The sequence below is a fragment of the Osmerus eperlanus genome, chromosome 19 (genome assembly GCF_963692335.1).
Source record: "Osmerus eperlanus chromosome 19, fOsmEpe2.1, whole genome shotgun sequence".
Classification (NCBI taxonomy): domain Eukaryota; kingdom Metazoa; phylum Chordata; class Actinopteri; order Osmeriformes; family Osmeridae; genus Osmerus; species Osmerus eperlanus.
Window position 1 is genome coordinate 2,904,764 of NC_085036.1, and position 15,988 is coordinate 2,920,751.

The window sequence follows — 15,988 nt, forward strand, 5'->3', positions numbered from 1 at the left end:
GCAGACACAAGCCTATACTTGCAAAAGCTCTCTCACAGGGGCACACTATACAAATCAACCATGACCATCTATTATGCAGTTGGCAGTACCAATTGCAAATGGACACAGATGGGATCTCACATAAACATTCATATTAACTTTCCTTCACAGAACCATTTTCCACTTCCACTCTTGCATGTTAACACTCGCTTGACTGTCTTGCGAGCGTCTGATATATCTGTATTACTTTTCCGAGCAGAAGAGCATCAAGCCTGAGAAAGAGGGAGAAGAAAAGGTGAAGAAGCCTCGCTTTCCCAGCATCCTCGTCCCCCCTCGTCGGCCCAGCAGAGTGGACTCCACATCAAGTACGTAGATTGACCGTCCACAACAGCTGAAAATGACTGCAGTCCTTGAGTTTTTGGGTTGTGTTTGGAAGGGCAGTGCAACAACAATTTCCTGTGGTCAAGACACCTTTTATATTATTTTTAAACATACTGGGGAATTTGAGCCAAAAGGTAATCAAAATTCTAAAACCACACACTAAACCCTAGAATTTCACACAATATTACCGTTAAAAAGACCTCTCTTTATAGCGGCTTTGTTTGTTTACACTGGACCAAACAAAGGTTGCATGATTCGCATGTGATAAGGTTCTTTGTGATGTAAATGTGAGGGATTGAGCTGTGAGTTTCTTGTGCCCTCTCCATTTCAAAAGCAACTTCACCCTTCCCCTCCAGCATCCTAGAAGGAGACAAAGGGTGGATGGGGACCAAAGCTCTGCGTCTACTCTCTAATCAGGTGTGTTTGTGTGTGTGTATACATCTGTGTGTGTGTGCACAGTTGGCAAGGCCATGGAGCTGACCAAGCAGCGACCCCAGAAGCAACTGTCCCAGCCAGCCATGGGGGTCTCCGAGCACCCAGAATCTTCCTCTGCTGGGAGCCGGGCCCGTGGGAGCCAATCCAGCGAGGGTTCTGACGCCAGCGCCCAGCCCTTGACCTATATCACCTCACCCCCCCACAGCGCGCCAGCGAGCCAGGGCTCCGACTTTACGGGACGGGACTCGGACTCAGGTAAGTTCTTTTTTTCTCTCCCTACCTCTCCCTTCTCCTGCCCCACACCCTTTACCCCTCACCCCTTCCCCCTCATTTGTTGCTTATTTGTTTTGTCCTAACTTTCACTTGCCCCCTCTCACACACGTGTGTTCTCTAGACCAGGTTCCTATTATTAGACTGGCTCAGTCTGGCTACACAAAGGGTCAGCCGAGGAAAATAATTGCCTCCTTTGGCTTCTTGTTTATTCCCGATTCAGGGGCATTCATCCTTGTCTTTTTGTATCTGTACCATTATTTAACCCTCCCTCCTCCCTCTGCTCTATTTTGATGTTTCTCTGGACGACAGTCATGTAATGGTTTTATTTTGTGTTCAACTCTTCCGTTTTTTTAGCATTAGGAAGTCTATGGAATAACTTGCAACGATTCTGTATGCAATCTCTCTTCAATATAGTTTTAGCTGGAATCAGCACTGTGCTTTCTGTTGGCTTGGAGGGAACAATAGAATGGAATGAAACTGACTCTTTTGTGTCCCTTCCAGGCCTCCCTCCCTCCTCTGCTCTGGCCAGACTTAGCGAGGGGGTCCATTCGGGCGATGCCCTTGATGGCATGTCCCACCCAACCAGCACCCACTTTGACTTCAGCTCCTGCACCCTAGACCAATTACAAGAGGAGGAGCGAGAAAGTGACAGGTACGTTTTGCACCACAAATACAGAGATTAGTTAAGAATTTCAAACAGTTTCACACTGTATTAGAATAAAGGACAATGTCATTTAGTTAGAATTACTGTCCCCCTCTCTCTCTATGCAGAATCTATTTATATATGTAATTATTGTATTGCTGCTATGGCCAGACTTGTCTTGTGTCTAACTCCAACTGGTATGCACATTTTTTGCTTCAACAGAAATGTTAAGTTACTTTGTTTTTACATTTACATTTATTCATTTAGCAGACGCTTTTATCCAAAGCGACTTCCAAGAGAGAGCTTTACAAAGTGCATAGGTCACTGATCATAACAACGAGATAGCCACAAAACATTGCGAGTAGCCAAAACATGAAGCACACATTGTGAACAACCAAAATAAGTGCCAAAGGGAAGAGCCATAAGAGCATGTAGTTAAACAAGTTACAATTAAACAACATGAACCGCTATACGTGCAAGTGTACCTGTGGAAAAAAGCAAGCAACAATAATAAAAACAATATATCACAGGGAGTACAAAAATGTAAGTCAGTTACCACTAACCACAAGAGCAACAAGTCTCTAAGCAAGAGTCATTGTGATCCTTGAGGAAACTAACATCGGGTCAAGCGAACCATTCTTAAGTACCGTTGTACTCCCGGAACAAGTGCGTCTTGAGCCTTTTCTTGAAGGTGGAGAGACAGTCAGTGTCTCTGATGGAGGTGGGGAGTTGATTCCACCACTGGGGGGCCAGACAGGAGAAGAGCTTGTGTTGGGACCGGGCCGTCTTGAGCGGTGGGACCACCAGGCGGTTGTCTGAAGAAGACCGTAGGTGACGGGTGGTGGTGTAAGGCTGCAGGAGAGACTTGATGTAGACGGGTGCAGTCCCGTTCGCTGCTCGGAAGGTCAATACCAGGGTCTTGAATCTGATACGGGCCATGATAGGTAGCCAGTGGAGAGAGATGAGGAGCGGGGTAACATGGGAGCGTCTGGGTAGATTGTAGACCAGGCGGGCCGCTGCGTTCTGAATCCTCTGAAGGGGGCGGGTTTCACATGCTGGGAGACCAGCGAGCAGCGAGTTGCAATAGTCCAACTTGGAGAGGACAAGTGCTTGGACTAGCAGCTGGGTGGAGTGCTCAGACAGGTATCTCCTCATCTTCCGGATGTTGTAGAGGGTGAATCTACACGACCGGGAGACCGCAGCAATGTGGGCCGTGAGGGAGAGCTCGTCGTCCATGGTAACCCCAAGGTTCCTGGCAGAGGATGAAGGGGTCACCGTCGCAGATCCCAGGGTGATTGAGAGATCGTGGGAGATGGAGGGTTTAGCCGGGATGATGAGAAGTTCTGTTTTGGCGAGGTTCAGCTGGAGGTGGTGCTCGGTCATCCAGGCAGAGATGTCTGTGAGGCAGGCCTCAATCCTAGCTGAGATCCCCGGATCGGTCGGGGGGAACGACAGGTACAGCTGCGTGTCGTCAGCGTAGCAGTGGTAGGAGAAGCCATGGGAGGTGATGATTGGTCCAAGTGAGGTGGTGTACAGAGAGAAGAGGAGGGGTCCAAGGACGGAGCCCTGTGGGACACCAGTGGAGAGCTGGCGAGGGCCTGACAGTTTGTCTCCCCAGGAAACCTGGTAGGATCTTCCCGACAGGTAGGATGAGATCCACTGGAGTGCAGTGCCAGTGATGCCCATCTCAGAAAGTCTGGCGAGCAGGATCTGGTGGTTAACCGTATCAAACGCTGCAGAAAAGTCCAGCAGAATGATGACGGATGACCTGGAAGCCGCTCTGGCAGACTGGAGGGCAGTGGTGACTGAAAGGAGGGCAGTCTCTGTGGAGTGGCCAGTCTTGAAGCCCGATTGGTTGGGGTCAAGCAGGTTGTTCTGAGAGAGAAAGTTAGACAGTTGGTTAGATACAGCACGTTCAATTGTTTTCGAAAGGAAGGGTAACAGTGATACCGGTCTGTAGTTCTGGAGAACGGCAGGGTTAAGGGAGTGTTTTTTGAGTAGAGGGGTAACTCTGGGTTTGAACGCAGAGGGGAAGGTGCCAGAGGTAAGAGAGGAGTTTAGGACATGGAGAAGAAAAGTTATGACGGAGGGGGAGATGGTTTGAAAGAGAGGGGAGGGTATAGGATCAAGGGGACAGGAGGTGGGGCGATGAGAGAGAATGAGGTCAGAGATCTCTGCCTCAGACGGGAGAAAAAGAGTTTAGACATTTAGTTGGGTCAGTCATGGAGGGTGAGAGGGTAGGAAAGGTGGGTTTAGGGAACCGACTGCTAATGTCGGCGACTTTTTTCTCAAAGAAGGAGGAGAAGTCGTCTGCTGTCAGGGTGGAGGGAGGGGGTGGGGGAGGTGGGTTGAGAAGGGTGGAGAAGGTAGAAAAAAGTTTGTGGGGGTTTGAAGCAGAGTTAATTTTGTTCAGAAAGTAGAGGGTTTTAGCACCAGTTATGTGAGAAGAGAAGGATTTGAGGAGGGAGTGATACTTATCAAGGTCCAGACCGCCTTTGGACTTGCGCCATCTCCTCTCAGCTGCCCGAAGGGTGGACCGTTCTTCACGAATAACATCCGTAAGCCACGGGCAGGAGGGAGAAGATCGCGCAGGCCTGGTTGACAGGGGACAGAGAGAGTCAAGTGATGCAGTTAAAGTGGTTAACAAGGTGTCGGTGGCAGTGTTAGTGGGGTGGGACGAGAACTCGTCAATGGGGGGGAGGGAGGATGTTACAATAGAGGAGAAATGGGAGGGGGATAGGGAGCGGAGGTTGCGCCGGAAAGTTACAAGGGGAGGGGAGGTAGAAGGAGTTGGAGGGAGAGAGATTGAATAAAGAATTGGATAAAGTAGTGATCAGAAATATGCAGTGGGGTTACAGAGGTTAAGTCAGTGATACAGTTACGTGTCAGGATGAGGTCTAGCTGTTTGCCTGCCTTGTGGGTCGCCGGTGTGCTCAGCAGCGTCAGGTCGAAGGAGGTCAGGAGAGACAAGAAGTCGACGGCCTGAGTTCCTTGGAGGTGGATGTTGAAGTCCCCAAGGACTATCAGGGGGGTTCCATTATCCGGGAGGACGCTGAGGAGTATGTCCAGCTCCTCCACAAAGTCGGCTAGCGGGCCTGGTGGGCGATAAAGAACAATTAAGCATGCTTTGATAGGATCAGTTAGCATCGCACAATGGTGTTCAAATGATTTGGCAGTAACAGGGAGTGGTGTGGATGTGTATTTAATATGTGGGGAAAGAAGCAACCCTGTCCCGCCGTCCCGCCACCCCGCCCGGTTGAGCGGGGTGAGTGAGTGAAGGAGTGGTTGACGGAGAGAGCAGCTGGAGTTGCAGTGTTCTCAGGGCGGATCCATGTCTCTGTCAGCGCAAGGGCATGAAGAGAAGCATGAGATGCAAACGCTGGGATGAAGTCTGCCTTGTTCACAGCAGACTGGCAGTTCCAGAGCCCTATAGAAAGAGAGAGGGCAGGTGGAGAAGATCTGGATAGGTAGTGAAGGTTAGAAGTTGACCGTATATACTTTGTGATATATCTACGTCTACGAGTAGTGTAATGAACGGGAATGCTGAAGAAACACATGCTAGCTATGAATATGTTGTAGGTGGATTAGAATACAAATAGGGTGATACTTATCAGAAGAGGTGATCCACCTCGTCGGCCATCCTCGGTGGACTCCCGCAGGTAGACTCCCTGTCTTTGTTCGACCGAGTCTTCGTGCACCGAGGCTGCCAGACGAGGCTGCCTCTGCAGTGCTAATCGCCTAAATATGCTAAATATGCTAAAATGTTTTAACTACATTACTTACTTACTTACTGACTGTATATACAGTATAGGATTAATCCCAAAATCACACGTTGCATGTCCAGCAACAAATGCAACAATGCTGTATCAAATATCATCCATCCACTCTCTTCCCTAATGCTTTATGCAATCAGAGTGGACAGTACATTGGAGGCCAGCTAAGATCTAAGCGTGTACACTGACCAAAAAGATTGCATGATCCAGAAATATTTGTCCTGTCATTCCCTCACACCCCCCTCCCGACCCATAGTGTTTCACTCTACTGCCGTGTCGTACCACTTCCAAACTCATCATCCCTTCATTCTGACATGGTCACAACTGCGGTCTCAATGCAATAAATGTTGGGTCACTCACTTTACAATGCTACGCTTGGATAGGCTTGGAAACAGACATAGCCGTTTACTTCCTTTGTAAATCACAGTCTTAAAGGGGTGATTGACTGGGTTTTTGGGGTATTTCACACTGTTCCTTAAAGATCCTGTAAAGCAAATTCCATGATTTGCTTCTCAGTACATTATATACGTGTGAAATGAGTTCCTGAAAGCATGTGCAAAGCGCAAAAACTTTGTCGCACTGAATGTGGAGTTAGACCGTAAAACAGTTTGTTTTCCATTTTCAGATCAGGTTTTAATGGGCGGAGCCAAAAAATTACCTATCTACGTCATTTTGACCCATCTACGTCAGATCACTGAGTGGCTCCTCCTGTTGTACTGTTATTGTAGCCTACATCAGCTAACTAGCTAGCTTCAGGATGTCTCCCTCCACCCGCAACTGCATCTTCCCTGGATGCAAGAACTTCAGCTGCACTGCAGCGCTATTTAATTTCCTTATTGATGAGGAAAGGAAAAATAGGTGGATTGATTTTGTGAAGAGCCACGCTAATGGAAAGGTTCGGATAAACTCCAACAGCCGCCTCTGCAGTGACCATTTCACGGCGGATAATTTTAACATAGACCAGAGACAGACGGAGTTCAGGGACACACAGCTTCTCTTGCAGCGCGGAGCCGTACCGAGCATCGCCCTCCCGGCCGTTCCTCCTCCGGTCGCACCTGAACCATCCACCACTGCCAGCAGTTCATCACTCAGTTCTGTGTGCTTGTTATAATTATACTAGATAACTTTTCCAGAGGTATCTCTGCTATGAGTTAGTGCAAACCGCTAACTTGATATTAGGCTACTCGGTGTAGAATGATGGTATTTTGGTGAAATGGTAGCTAATGTGCTAGAAGTAGTTGGAATGCTCACTGTCTGCTGTCTCTGGTGTCCATTTTTACTTCTGTGTTACAGCTCAGGGGAACATTTCATTTATATGCATCTGTATGTTTCACTCATTGAACAAATACATTCTAATTCTATACTGTTTTGTTCGGCTTGACGTAGCGTCCATTATCTTGGTCGTAGGTAGGCAGCGAGGGGCGGAGCTTCAGCTCCTTCAAGCGACACGACCCCCAGTCTCAAGCAGAAAAAAGTGATGATTTTGTCACGATTTCAAAGCCTAATTTAACATACTTGTTTTTTTTCATTCGAATTTGGATGGGTAGTTAATAACACATTCTTCTGTGGTGTGGTGAACTTAAAACTTGTTTTCAATTCCACTTTACAGGATCTTTAAGGTTTCCAAATAGGGTATGTAACATTGGTTGGGCTGAAAATGGCCCGGGTGCTGTTCTATGCCCCCTGATACATCCAGTGAAATTTTCCCGGGAAAAAAGCTAGGTTTTCTCCTTTTATGGTATGCTCATGAATATATAGATGAGCTGCGTGCTGATTGGTTGGTTTACAACGAGTGAAGCTGCGGAGCAAAGACGCAACATGGCCAACAGCACTCACTGAAACAACAAAGGTGGAGACGAACAAATAAATCTATTATGTCTACACAACACTGTTTTCAACAGATTGACTAGATATCATTTGAAATTATTACGTTAGTTTACGTTTACTACTTCCACTTCTGTTGTCGAAGCAAACAGGATCGCCTTAGGTGGGTAACGTTAGCACTACAGCTTAGCAAACAAACTATCGTGATTCAACTCAGCTTTAGTTTGCTCTTAGCCTGATGTTGTCATACTCATAATTCTAGTCAGAATATGAGTCTGATACTGCTCCGTTGGGCTGTGAGTATGGGGCGTGTTTCAACTGAACCCGGAAAACAATGCCTCTTCACTCAATTGGATAGACCTACAACCAATCAGAGCAACAGAGTATGTTGTTTGTTGAAAACTAATTCAACCCAAGCGCTCTTTGGTGATGTGGTTGATTACGTTACTGTTGATCATCTGTCCATCATCGTATAAAGCCTGCCCAGACAATTTGATTGGTCCGAACAGCTCTTGTTCGGACATAGTTTTTCCCCAACCGAGCGACCCCAGACCTGTGTTGTCATGTAGATTTACATGACAACACAGGTTATTTATTTGAATGAAACACAGTCAGGAACATGAACTAACGTTAGCCCCATTGCCAATAAACTAGGCTAAATCATCACACATCCTACCTATGCTCTTGCTTAGCAAGCTAAACTAGTTTACATGCCTACAATCTAGGTGTTTTCGCTATCTAGCTGTGACGTCACAAGTTGCACTGTTTCAAAAGCTAGTGTTTGCAAGTTGCAGTTTCAAAATAGTAGTGAGAAGTGAAATTTTGATAGGAAAGAGGTTTCAATGGACTTTGAGGTTCACTGTATGTCTATTTTACATACCAAACTGTCATTTTCAACTATGACAAGGTAAAATCGGTTTTGCAATCAATCACCCCTTTAAGACCAAAGGGCAGAATTCTGAAGATCTGTGTGTCTTGTTTGTTTTGTGTGTGTTTTCTTTTCTTGTTCCTTGTGGATTGTAAGTGACCTCATTGGAAGGACTTTAGCGCATGCTGGTTCATGATAGCAAGGCCAGTGAGGCAAATAATTTTATGTGGGCAGCAGCAGTGTGGGGGATTTAAGATTCTGATCTGTTTTCAGAGCTCCAGAGGGAGGAACGCCCAAGCCTGCTCGGAGGTGAGCATCTCCTGTTCTTTTGCTGCCGCCATCTTGATTTTCGTTTGAGTCATCCAATGTAATCAAACTTGATTAAACGTGTCTTTTGGGAATACATCTTGTTAGGTTTCAAAATGAAAAAACCCTTAGAGCCAATCACACCTCCCCTCGCGGCTTATTAATCAGTCTCCGTTTATTCATTTTAATTTCTATTTTTTCCAGTGAGAGCTTTAACATCTATAATCCCTCTATCCTCCCCATCACTCTTACAGGATGGAAGGGTTAAGCGGTTTGACCTCTACAGACGTGCAAAGCGAAGATGACCAAGGGAATGAGATTGAGTGCGAACAGGACCCTCCCAACTGGCAGCAGCTGGTCAGTCGAGACGTCCTGGCTGGCCTTACACCACAGGAAATCAAGAGACAGGAAGTTATCAATGGTGTGTCTTAAAATGCTGTTAAGTGCTGTGCTGTTAAGTATTCAACATTTCTGAACCGTCTTTAGTTTTCTTTCAAATTATCTTTAAGGTGTGAGTGAACTGAACAGAGGGAATAAGTTGCGCCTTAAAGTGTAATATTGTACACCACAGAACTTTTCTACACTGAGCGAGCACACCTGAGAATGCTGAAGGTTCTAGACTACGTTTTCTACCAGAAGCTAACCAGAGATGGCATCCTCCCTCCAGTCGACATCAAACACATCTTCACTAACCTGGAGGAGATCGTTCAGCTACATGGTAAAACACTATCCCCCAACTGACCAGGGTCATAACACAACAACCGTTTTTGAGTGTGGGTTGCTTGGTGGAAGGACTACTACTTTCTGTCAAAACTAAACCAAGTTTGTTCATAAACACGTGCTCCCTCCCTGCAATCCAGTGTCTATAACAGATCAGATGACGGCTATACGCAAAAAGAATGAGACATCAGTCATCGGGCAGATAGGAGATGATCTGCTAGCATGGGTAAAGGATGCTTTCATATACTAATGCCATATGGCAAAGTAAACTTGCGTTTCACAGACACTGTGTGTGTGTGTGTGCACAATATAGTTCAGTGCTGGAGAGGAGGAGAAGATCAAGCGGGCAGTGGGCACCTTCTGCAGTAATCAGCCATTTGCTTTAGAACTTATCAAGACCAGACAGAAGAAAGACCAGCGCTTCACCTCCTTTATGCAGGTACAGTATTACCAATAATATTTATACTTCAACTATGCTGAGGTAGGTTAGGCAAGGCTATACACAATATAGTCCCGAGTACAACTATACAATGAGCGTTTAATCAATGAATTCTATGAAGGCCAATATCATTTAACCTGACTCGCCAGATAGGTTGTTACACATAACCAAGTCATCCTTGGAAACTGTTTGGAAAAGGGCTGGCCCTTTAAAAAAGAAATTGCCAAGTGAGTGATAAACCATCTGTCTATCACCGTCTATATCATGCAAATGCAGCTATCTTGCAAGGTTAAAGATCATTGGCAGCTCATGCTGAGGTAGAGGTAGAGAGTAGCAGTACAGGGGAGACAGCTGTATGACGCTAACTCTGTCTTTTCATCTGGCAGGAAGCAGAAAGTAACCGCCTCTGTCGCAGACTGCAGCTAAAGGATATCATTCCAGTGGAGATGCAGAGACTCACCAAGTATCCGCTTTTGCTAGAGAGCATAGCCAAGTACACAGGTACACTGAACACAGTTGCTATCACCAGTGTGCAAATATAAACACACCAATACAAACCTGTTACCAATGTATCAAGGGATATTTTGAGGCCGTTTTTTGGTGTCGGCGGGGCGATAGTTATTGATGTACCGTATTTCTTTGAATAAACGCCGCCCTCGAATAAATGCTGCACCCAAAAAATCTGAAAACGGTTATTTAATTGGTTAAATTCAACCCCAGTATTTATTCCACATGTACATAACTTTCTGCACAGCTTTCTGTTTGAAAGCTAATGTGTATGAATCGCATGATTCATTTTTCACAATGCCAGCAACAAAGTTGTCTATGGCTGCACTGCAGCTACAATTCACAATCTCTCTAACTAATTAAACGCCGCCCTCGAATAAACACTGCACCAAAAATGAACGTTATTTAATAAACGCCGCAGCGTTTATTCAAAGAAATACGGTATATAGTGGGTTCTCCGTTGACTTTTGGCTTGTATCTAAACTGTGCCACAGATGACACAGAGGAAAGAGACAAGGTGAAGAGAGCTGGGGAGTGCTGTAGAAAGATACTCAATTACGTCAACCAAGCTGTCAAAGAGGCAGAGAACAAACTGGTGAGAAGGCACATAACTAGACTTGAGGTTAAAAGGCTTCAAAAGTGTATAAAAAATATACTATACAAGCAGTCTTACTTGTTATGTATTTGTAGTTGCTTTGCATTTTAATAAATTATTTCTGTGATTTGTCCTTGTAATATGTGTTTTAATATATACAAATAATATAAAAGAAATTACGTCATATCTTCAAATGATGTCGAGCAAAGTAACTTGTCTCATCATGTTGTTTTAGTGGCAGGACTAAATTATATTCAAAATCTTAGGTGCTCATGAATGTTTTTCTTTGCTTTCCAGAGGCTAGAAGATTACCAGCGACGGTTAGACCTGTCATCTCTGAAGCAGAGTGAGAACCCTATGATATCTGAGTTTAAGGTGAGGTCCAACAGCAAAACTTTCACTATTTTTGATAGTTTTTTCCTTCATTTGTTTTTTTGTTTTTCTTGATAAAATCTTGAAATTAACTCCTCTTTTCCATATTCGTGCTTGTGATTAGAGAAAACCATTGATAGACAATATCTTAAAATATCACTCCAAAACAATGACTTGGGTCAAGAGTTGCAATGAGATCAACTCCAACATTTTTGGTGCCTTTCCCCGTTTTTGTATAGAATCTGGACCTCACCAAGAAGAAGATGGTACATGAAGGACCTCTTTCCTGGAAAGTCAACAAAGACAAGATCATTGGTATGACCTTCCATAACAAATAACATTTTTCAATATCATACATATTATACAGTTAACTCAGAAATTATTTTCAACCCTGGTAAAGAGTAAAAAAGCGTGGATTTATTTTGAGAAAAAAAGTATCTTATTTTTTATTATACCATGAGTCCCACAATTATTGAAACCCCTAGAAATTCTTCAGAACAGAATCTAACTAAAGCATTTTTCCATTAATATTTGACTTTTTAAAGTTGATCATAGTGTTTAGGAAGCAGTAATCTGTGACTTCCTCTTTCACAGGCATATATATGAGGTGACAGAGTCAATATTCCCTTATTCATGCTGTATTCATCAACATGGGAAAGATAGGAAAACACACAAATCAAATGAGGGAAAAGTATGTTGAGCTTCAGAAGTCACAAACTCTGAAATACTTGGATATTTTCAATCTGAATCTGGCTGTCTATGACAAGAAACTAAAACTGGATTGTCGTTGGATATTTCAGCAGACAATGATCCTTAACACGTCCAAATAAAAAACCCCACAAAATCCGGTTTCTGACAAGGCCATCTAGGTCCGCTGACCTAAACCCCATGAAAACCTGTGGTTTGCTGACAAGGAGAGTGCACAAGAGAGGACCTAAGACCCTGGATGATCTGGAGAGATTCTGTAAAGAAAAATGCTCTCTGACTCCTAGCTCTGTATTCTCCAACTTAAATAGATGTTAAGGAGAATACTTATGCTGTTTTATTGGAAAAAGGAAGTTGTACAAAGCATTCAATGTAGGGGTGCCAATAAATGTGGCACACATGGTTTTATTAAAAACAAATATTTATCGATCACAGATGTTATTTTCTCTAAATTAATTTATTTAAATTGAAGGTTGGATAGTTCAATTCCTTTTCCAATGGGAAATTAAGCTAAATGACAAAAAGGTGAAACATGTTTTACTCATCTTTGCCAGGGGTGCCAATAATTCCAGAGTTGACTGTATATTGAAATATATTCAGTTCTAGACCAGATGTACTGTTAGGTGGTGACGTGCTAGCTTTAGCCAGAAAGTGATCTAGCTGGTTAATATGCTAATGATTCTGATGTGCCAGTACTACTTTCCTCCTTCTCCCTTCAGAACTGTACACCCTGCTTCTTGAGGACATCCTGGTCCTTCTGCAGAAGCAGGATGAACGCCTGGTTCTCAAGTGCCACAGCAAGAACCTGGCAGGGACAGCAGACACCAAGCACATCTTCAGCCCCATCATCAAGCTCAGCACCGTGCTGGTGCGCTCTGTGGCAACTGGTGAGTTCCCTGCTCAAAAAAAAAACTGAAAGCGATCTGGGTTATCAGAGTCCTAAGCAGCAATTTCGTACAAGACAAAATAGTTCCGGTCCTACCTATCTGATAGGACCTTCCAGGTCTGCCTAAGAGGGTCGACTTAAGCACCTCACTCACTCACTCACTATGGGAGTCCCAGTGATATGGTATCGTAACTACCTCCTTATTGGCCTACCAGGGGGTAACATAAGCCCTCTGCAGATCGTCAAGAATGCGGCCGCCCGTCTAATCTTCAAGCTCCCCAAGTACTCACACCCAAGGCAAATGGCAGCCAAGGAGGCTGCCATTTGCATGTGGATTTTTTTAACTTTCCTGACGCGTTTAGATTCACAAATGCATTTTTTCTAAAAGATATTCTCTGCAGCCTATCAGATGTCTCCCAATTTTAGCCAATCACATTAACGTGTCTATGTGGACTACAACAACCTGCCATAATAACGAACATTGGCTCCTTGAGATCACGAGCAATGTTGTCTAGTAGCATGTAGGTGAAATATTGCTTGTTAATCTTAATAAACCGATTATCATACGTGATTAAATATTCTTGAGAATGGCAGGATCCATGTTTAGTCATTTTAAGTGTTTCCTAGGCTAACGTTTAGCAAGCTAGCTGTGATTGGCAAAAATTGTTAGACACATCTGATAGGTTGCAGAGAATATCTTTTAGAAAAAATGCATTTGTGAATCAAAGCGCGTCAGGAAAGTTCAAAAAATCCACACACAAATGCAGGGATTTGTAACCTGTGTTCGTCCGATTTGTAACTTGTGTTCGTCAGGTTGCAAACAAATGTAATGGGGTCATTTATTTGTGAATCACGGAATACATTTGTGATTCAAGCTACATTTATTTGTGAAACCCGAAATACATTTGTGAATCGCAATACATTTTTTAGTGAATAACGAAATACATTTGTGAATCGCGTTACGTTTGTTTGTGAATTATGAAACTAATCTAACTCCATAGGGCTTTGCTGTTGTCAGGCCATGACTATGACATCAAATATAGGAAATCAGAACCTCTTGGCAACGCAGATGGCCTCATGCCTTCCACTTCCTGTAACTAGACCTATGACACGGCACTCAGACATCTTTTACTTCCACCAAGTTGAAGATGCCCCTGTTACAGCACATCAAGTGAAAATAGCCACAAGGAACAACCCGGTGTTGTCTATACTAATAGAAGCCTTAAAAAAAGTGAAAAAGATATCAGACACACCTGAAACTAAGCCATATGGGGTCAGACAACAAGAACTGTCTGTGCAGTCGGGGTGTTTGCTGTGGGGGAGAAGGGTCATCATGCCCCCATCACTGCGCAGACCTATGCTGAAACAGCTCCATGCCGGACACTGTGGCATGGTGAGCATGAAAGAGGTGGCCCAAAGCTACTTCTGGTGGCCGGGATTGGACAAGTGCATTGAAGATAAAGCTAAATTGTGCACCACATGTCACAGAGTGCGAAATGCACCGCAACCAGCTCCTGTTCATCCATGGGAGTGGCTAGCTGTGGCATGGCAGCGCATACACATCGATTTCGCTGGACCATTTTAGGACATGGTCGTAGACGCACACAGTAAGTGGCCTGAGGTTGCCATCATGACTTCACCAACAACAAAGAAGACCATGGAGAAACTGGGAGAAATGTTCAGTCGGAAGTCCGGATCGTCTGGTGAGTGACAACGGGCCTAAGTTTGTGTCCGAAGAGATGACTGTGTTCCTCAGAGTCAATGGTGTTCAACACATTAGGTCTGCACCCTAACACCCGGCCACTAATGGCTTAGCTGAGAGGTTTGTGCAAACACTGAAGCACAGCCATCTGTGGGTCTGGGTACCCTCCATCAGCGGCTACACCGTTTCCTGTTGACCTACCGGAACACCCCACATAGCACCACAAAGTCATCTCCAACAGCACGACTACTCAAAAGAGAACGAACATGGACTTCGGTTCACATAAAGAATTAAGTTAACTGCACGCCGCCTCCGGTCCGTTCGTTTATTAAGGTTTACCTTGTTAATTAAGATATAACACTTACCTATACTGAGAGCGACAGGATGGATCCTGCATACCTCCAGGACATCATCCAGCAGTACGCATAGACTCGGGAACATCGACCCCTGCACACTCCCTCCTTGTAGTTATTCTCCTAAGACATTTAGCTTCTGCTAAATGAATAAAATGGAATGTCACATCTCTCCCTTTTCAGATAACAAGTCCTTCTTCGTGTTGTCCATGTCAGACAACGGTGCCCAAATCTATGAGCTAATGGCACAGACGGTGTCAGAGCAGAGAACGTAAGTCTGTCCAACCTCTTCTTTTCAGTGTCTTATTTCAATGGGCCTCATTCACCAATATCTTCCTAAGTTATTTCGTACATTTTTTCTTAAGACAGTTCCTAAGAAAAGTCTACGTGTGATTCATGACGTGTTCCTAAACAGCAGAATTGTTTGCAGGTGTGGTCTTAGAATGATGAATCCCAATATGTCGTAAATTGAAAGCTTGTGTCCCATTGCTCCTATTTAGCATAGGTAAACGCCCCGTTAATTCCCATAAAAGGGCTTGAGATGGCAGGGCCGTGTGCACACTCAGAGAAATGTCGAAAAGACATGGTAAAGACGGTGGAGGCCCCCGAATCCAAAAGAAAGAAAAACTTTAGTAATTCTGAAGTGGAGGTACTGCTGCAAGAAGTTAGCGACAAATGTCACATCATATTTAGCGTCAGCGGTGGATACAAAGCAGTAAATAAAACCGATGCATGGAATGCAATTAGCCTACTCATGCAGTGAAGGTTGTATCTGGAGAAGGGCGCAGAACTGATGAAGTGAAAAAGAAATGGTTTGATGTGAAATCTCAGGCAAAAAAACATATTTCAAAAGATAGAAGATCCATGAGGACTGCTCTTGGTAGCCTAAAGCGTCCCAACAGGTACTCGTCACTCTCTGCAAATAAATTGGTATGGTCACGGAAGATGCGTTCCCTCCTCAGGGCACAATCTGTAACATTTTGCAGCAGCAATAAATATGCCATTGTGTGGTGTAGTCCTAGTGTGCGGAATATAAATACTGTGATAAGTCACTTGTTATTGGATGGCAAGGTTCCCCGTTAACATAATTGATGTGAATTGAAGGCAAAGCAAGGCTAGTTTATTTAAATAGGCCTAGCATAATGCATACACAATGGCAATTCAAAGTGGTTTACAAATGAGCAGAAGTGTAAGTGTAGAGTGTATTTATTAAAACAAACAAACATA

General features: G+C 44.3%; 1 protein-coding gene across 4 annotated transcripts in view; it reads left to right on the plus strand.

Moving 5' to 3' along the window:
• The window catches only part of arhgef12b (Rho guanine nucleotide exchange factor (GEF) 12b), a 112,122-nt gene that overhangs the window by 87,956 nt on the left and 8,178 nt on the right, over positions 1-15,988 (plus strand). For all 4 annotated transcript variants that reach the window (XR_009932759.1, XM_062485048.1, XM_062485050.1 and 1 more), the window contains 14 exons: positions 239-344; positions 820-1,050; positions 1,570-1,720; positions 8,450-8,485; positions 8,737-8,903; positions 9,054-9,200; positions 9,343-9,428; positions 9,516-9,641; positions 10,028-10,142; positions 10,643-10,743; positions 11,041-11,118; positions 11,355-11,430; positions 12,540-12,707; positions 14,945-15,032. Coding sequence is in view for 3 of the 4 variants with exons in the window: in XM_062485048.1 (XP_062341032.1) it covers positions 239-344; positions 820-1,050; positions 1,570-1,720; positions 8,450-8,485; positions 8,737-8,903; positions 9,054-9,200; positions 9,343-9,428; positions 9,516-9,641; positions 10,028-10,142; positions 10,643-10,743; positions 11,041-11,118; positions 11,355-11,430; positions 12,540-12,707; positions 14,945-15,032 (1,676 nt within the window). In the remaining variant the exon portion in view is untranslated. The remainder of the gene's footprint in view (positions 1-238; positions 345-819; positions 1,051-1,569; positions 1,721-8,449; positions 8,486-8,736; positions 8,904-9,053; positions 9,201-9,342; positions 9,429-9,515; positions 9,642-10,027; positions 10,143-10,642; positions 10,744-11,040; positions 11,119-11,354; positions 11,431-12,539; positions 12,708-14,944; positions 15,033-15,988) is intronic.